General features: G+C 53.8%; 1 protein-coding gene across 1 annotated transcript in view; it reads right to left on the reverse strand.

Moving 5' to 3' along the window:
* Laptm5 (lysosomal protein transmembrane 5) overlaps positions 1-5,190 on the reverse strand; it is a 20,921-nt gene that overhangs the window by 2,599 nt on the left and 13,132 nt on the right. The window contains exons 4-7 of the mRNA XM_005353147.3: positions 3,478-3,606; positions 2,666-2,788; positions 1,447-1,542; positions 479-571 (exon numbers count right to left, since the gene is read on the reverse strand). Coding sequence (XP_005353204.1) covers positions 479-571; positions 1,447-1,542; positions 2,666-2,788; positions 3,478-3,606 — 441 coding nt within the window. The remainder of the gene's footprint in view (positions 1-478; positions 572-1,446; positions 1,543-2,665; positions 2,789-3,477; positions 3,607-5,190) is intronic.

A 5,190-nucleotide genomic window follows, 5' to 3' on the forward strand; every position in this document is an offset into this window, starting at 1 on the left:
TGGTTGGATAATGGGTAATAGGTAGGTTGTAGGTGGGTGGATGTATGCATGGATGGATGGATGGATGGATGGATGGATGGATGGATGGATGGATGGATGAGTAGGTGGCTAGAGGAATGAATGAATAGATGGATGGGTGGGTGGATAGGTGGGTAGATGGCTGGATGATGGATGGGTAGGTGGATGGATGATGATAGACAGGTAGGTAGGTAGGTGGATGGATTATAGATGGGTAGGTAGGTAGATGGATGGTGATGGATGGGTAGATAGGTAGATGGATGATAGACGGATAGGTAGGTGGGTGGATGGATTGGTTGGTGGATGGAATCTTAGACTATTAGAGGTGATGTTGTTTACATTTCTTCTGGTCCAACAATCTTCTTACAAGTACTGAGGCCTGGAGAGGAAACGGAACTGGTCCCAAGTGGCACAGCAAGAAAGTGGATTGCCCTGGTATTTGCCCCTTCATCAGGCTCACCTTGAGGAACATCTTGGAGCTGCTGTTCTCTGTGGCCGAATTCGTGTACTTGATGAATCTGTAGCATCTCAACACACACTTGAACATGTAGACCTGGAAAAGAGCCCATTTTGGCTTGGCTTTGCCCGCCTCCTACTCTCACCTGAGAGGCTCCAGACAGATGTGCAACGCCTCCAGGGAGCCACTGCTTCCTCACCCCAGAAGTCAGCATCCAAATAGCTGCTCAGACACCCCTCCCATTCTGGCTTTGAGCTTCCTCACATGCCAGCCTGGCATGCCCCAGAGACTGCCCATCCTGATGCCCAGAACCACCATGCAGCAAGAGATATGCAGGCTTCTGATCAGCCCTCCAGCCTCCCTGGACACTGACACACCCTACTCATCCATCTGAGTGATGGGGAACTCACTATCTGAAGGACCCCACCCATCTCGAAACAGAACCCAATAATGGGAAAGTCCTCTCCAAAACTGCCTCTGAGCTGAGATTGAGGGCATAGACTATGATCCCAGCACTTGGAAAGTGGAGGCAGGAGGATTAAGAGTTCAAAGTCAGCCAGGGATACATAGTGACTTTGAGGCCAGCCTGGACTCTGTCTCAAAAACAAAACAAAGGCACCTGATACATTGTTTTTTAAGAGCACAAAACAATGTATGTAGCCTCCACCCATAGGGCTGAAGTCTAACCTAGGACAGCACACTGGGCGAGTGTCACAAAGAGCTACAAGCTGGGCCCAGGTGGCTGAGTGCAGATGACTTTGCAGACCCACAGACTATAAGCAGAATGTCCGGAAGGATTCCAAGCCAGGTCAGAGGAGCTGAGGAAGGTGGGCTAGGGAAAGGTTAGAACCAGGAGGGGACCACAGCACACCTCATTCTGCCTCCTCATAGTCCATTATAGGGAAACCTGAGCCACTGCACAGCCTGAAACCGTGCTTAAAACAGAACCATGGCTGCGCAGTGCCACTCACCTTCAGGATGAGCACAGTGATGAAGGCCACTGAGAAGATGATCATCATGTTGACGAACTGGCTGTGCGGCATGCCCTCCTGGCTCGGGAGATAATTCTGCAACAATATAGAGGCACATCAACACCTCAGCCCTGGGGGCTCTAGTCCCCCACCAGTCAGGGTGGCAGGTACACACACACACACACACACACACACACACACACACTCCACCTTGGCAACTCCCAGCTCAAGAGTCCCAGGGGAAATGAGGGTAGCTGGTGCTTCCCAGGTTGGGAACCACCTCATGTCTTCCCTAGATGGCTTCAGGGAGCTGCTTAGTCCTCCGACACCTGGCAGGTCACACCCACCACCTCCAGGGTAGCTCCAGCTGGGACCAACTTGCTTGACACCAGGTGTGAGAGGCACCACCTCTGGGAAAGGAGGAGATATGCCCGCACATTCTGTCTGTCTGTTAAAACATCTTGCAACATAGTCCGGACTAGTCTCAGACTCACAGCAATCCCCCTGCCTCAGCCTCCCAAGTGCTGGGATTCTAGGCAAGCACCACTATGCCTCGCACCCCAGACATTTTTTGACCCACCTTTTCCTGAATTCAGGAACACTGGCCTCTTCCCTGGAGGGTGGGCTAGATTCACATGGGGGCAATGTGAGCTTTCAGGGACAGCCAGCCCGATGCCAGATAAAGACATCCCTATTGATGCCTCCCTTTCTCCTTCCCAACCCGTCCGCTGGGAAAGCCAGCAGCCATGCCCTGAGGATGCTCAGGCTGCCCTATGTGAGGTCCACACTGTGAGGAACTGCAGGGGGCATCAATGCTGATATAAGGATCCCTGGGGGAGCTGATCACTCTCCTTCAGCCTAGTGACCATGCTAGCTGTCACCAACTGAACCACCTAGCAAGCCACCACAAAGTTCCTGGTCCTCAGAACTGTCACATAACACGTGTTATTTTAAGTCACCATGCTTGGGGACAGTGACAGCAGTGGACACTTAGTATCATTCCTATAAGGCAGGGCAGGATGTCATACGGCTCATCGTGGCCTGGCCTTCTTTCACCCTAGAAGTTCTGTCTGACAGTTGCTCCCCCAGTAGCTCACTCACACCTGAGTCTTCCCCCCTGGAAACTCAGCCTCCAACCATGACCCCTTCCCAGCATGGGGGGACACCTTGCCCCCAGCTGCACAGCCAAGATGGGGCCTGGTCTTCCATCAGCACTCACCATGTGGTTCATGGACTTGAAGTTGAGGTAGGTGGGCACTTGCATGTAGGTGCTGCACAGCGTCAAAATGCTCAAGCAGAAGTCAAGCAGCTGCAGGGTCATCAGGGGGACCTTAGAGGGACCCTTAGGAGGGCCAAAAGGAAGCACAATACCTCGTGAGCGGGGCACAGAGTAGACCTCCCTCGGGAGACCATCCGCTAGCCACACCCTCGTCAGCTGTACTTAGAGAAAGGGACGTGTGATGCTCACATCAGGGTGTGCACAGAGCTAGGACCATGACCAGGGGTCTTCTAACTCCCCAGCCCTCCCACCTTCCAGCAGCCCAGCCCTTCGAGGACCAGAGCTGGGGGTTGTGAAGGCAGGTGTGACAGAGCTGTGCCTATTGCATCCAGCTAGGGCCACCACAGCTCTCCTCCATCCCTCGTTCCTTGGCCTTGACCATCCATCCATCTTGCTGGATTCCAAAAGAGGAATTAAACTAAGACTGAAGCCTGAAAAAGCACCATGCCTTTCTCTCCGGGGTAACCCATGCACGGCCAGTGTGAAACAGCTGTCTCACCAGGCTCTGGGGTCTGGAGACATAGTCCTCTGGTCTGGGGCTGGGGCTGCTGCCCTATGGTGGCATTACACACCACGTTCCAACCTCGTGCCACCCTTATGTGGTCCTAAAGCAGGAGGTGTAGCCTGCAGAAAAAGGATCCTGCCTGTCAGTGGTTTGCAGGGATCAGGGGCCTTGCTGAAGGATATCGAGGAGGAAAGGGACCATGACCTGGCCAGCCTGCCCAGGTGAGGTCATGCACACGGGTACTCACAGAGCGGGGCCCAGTGGCAAACTTCAGGTAGGCTGGCAACTCGATGTAGGAGCCCAGCAGCGTGAGCAGGCACAGCAGGAAGTCCATGATTTGAAGGGACAGGAAGGGCATCAGGTACTTCTCCCGGTTCTAGAAGGCAGGTTCATCCTGTCAGGCCCCTGACGTGCCAACACTCCACGGTGCTGTCCTGTCCCCGTGCAGCCTGTTTCCTCCCTGGCTTTCACTAATGCCACCAGATCAATGACTAGCCCTGCCTGGACCCACACACACCTTCCTGTGAGTCACACTGTGGGGACCAGGAAAGGGGCATCGTGATGTCTCAGAGGACACCAAGGAACCAGCTCCATACACAGGGGCCGGTTATAGGTTTTGTTTTTCTGTCTTTTGGTTTTCTAAGATGTGATCTCATATACTCTAGGCTGGCCTCAAATTCCCTCTGTAACAGGGATGACCTTGAACTCTTAAGTCTCCTGACTCTGCCTCCAGAGCGCTTAGACTGCAGGCAAGCGCCATCATGCCCTGGCTGTGCGGTGCTGGGGCTTGAACCCAGGGCCTTGTGCATGCTGGGGAAGCACTCTACCAACTGAGCCCAGCAAAGGGGTCATGAGATGATGATGTGGGCAAATGGTACTTAGGGGGTGTGGCCTGATTAGAGGTTGAAGGTCACTGGGGGTGCTCTCTGGGCTTAGCCATGACACCTTTTCTCCTCCCCCTCCTTCCAGGCTACCATGAAGCGAGCAGCTTTGCCAGCCAAATGCCACTTCCTCCCCACTGTGATGTTCTGCCTCATCTCACACCCAAAGAGAGAGCCAGCACACCGTGGGCTGGAAACACGAGCCAAAATGAACTCTCCTTCTGCATGATTCTCTTGGGTATTTGCTTCCCAGCCGTGGGAGCTAGATGGCAGACTCCGAGAGCAGAGTCTGGCTCATTGGTTCTTCCTTAAGGACTAACTCACAAGGTGTCCATTCTACAAAGAAGGGCACCCTAAAAAGAGACACCAGCTAGATCTGTAATTTGTTAGATAAGGGACTGAGCACAGGGCCAGAGGCAGGGGGTACCAGCAGGTAAAGGCCCAGGGGGAGGAGCCTGCCCTGTGTAGTAGCCACCTTCCTCCAGGTGGTCAAGGCCAGATGTGACAGACCATGGAAAGAGTGCCCAGGAGATCAGTCAGCGACTCTCTCCATTGGTGGGAACCCAACAACCATGCATATAGTCTGTCATGAGGGGGTGGGGCAAAGTCACAGAAACAGAAGTATCCGGTGGCGGGGGGCGGGGGTGTCTCATAGTTATCTAAGCTACTCAGAGGTGATGGAGAAACCCTGTCTGAGTCTTCAGGGACCCCTGCTCTGGGCAGTGTGAGCTCCTGCAATATCCCCTATAGGCACATCACAGAGTGAGGAAACAGACACAGCAGAGGTGACCAGGGAATGAGACACTCCAGGTCAGCATTAAAGCCACCACTTCTGCCTAACCTGCATCCCCACCATCTGCAGGGCAGGACTCTCTCCAGGTGGCCAAGTGACAAGGTACACTTCCTACCTGTCAGGGACCATGGGGCCAACGACTTCTCTTTTGTAAGAAATAGAGTCAATGCCTAATTCAGTCTCCCCCAGATTCCCCCAGGTCACCCCAACTCTATCTGGATCTGTATAACCACATTCCCAGGATTTCATGAGCAAGTGTCTTTCTGCAGTCGGGGGGGGGGGGGGG

The sequence above is a fragment of the Microtus ochrogaster genome, chromosome 10, assembly GCF_000317375.1.
Source record: "Microtus ochrogaster isolate Prairie Vole_2 chromosome 10, MicOch1.0, whole genome shotgun sequence".
Lineage (NCBI taxonomy): Eukaryota > Metazoa > Chordata > Mammalia > Rodentia > Cricetidae > Microtus > Microtus ochrogaster.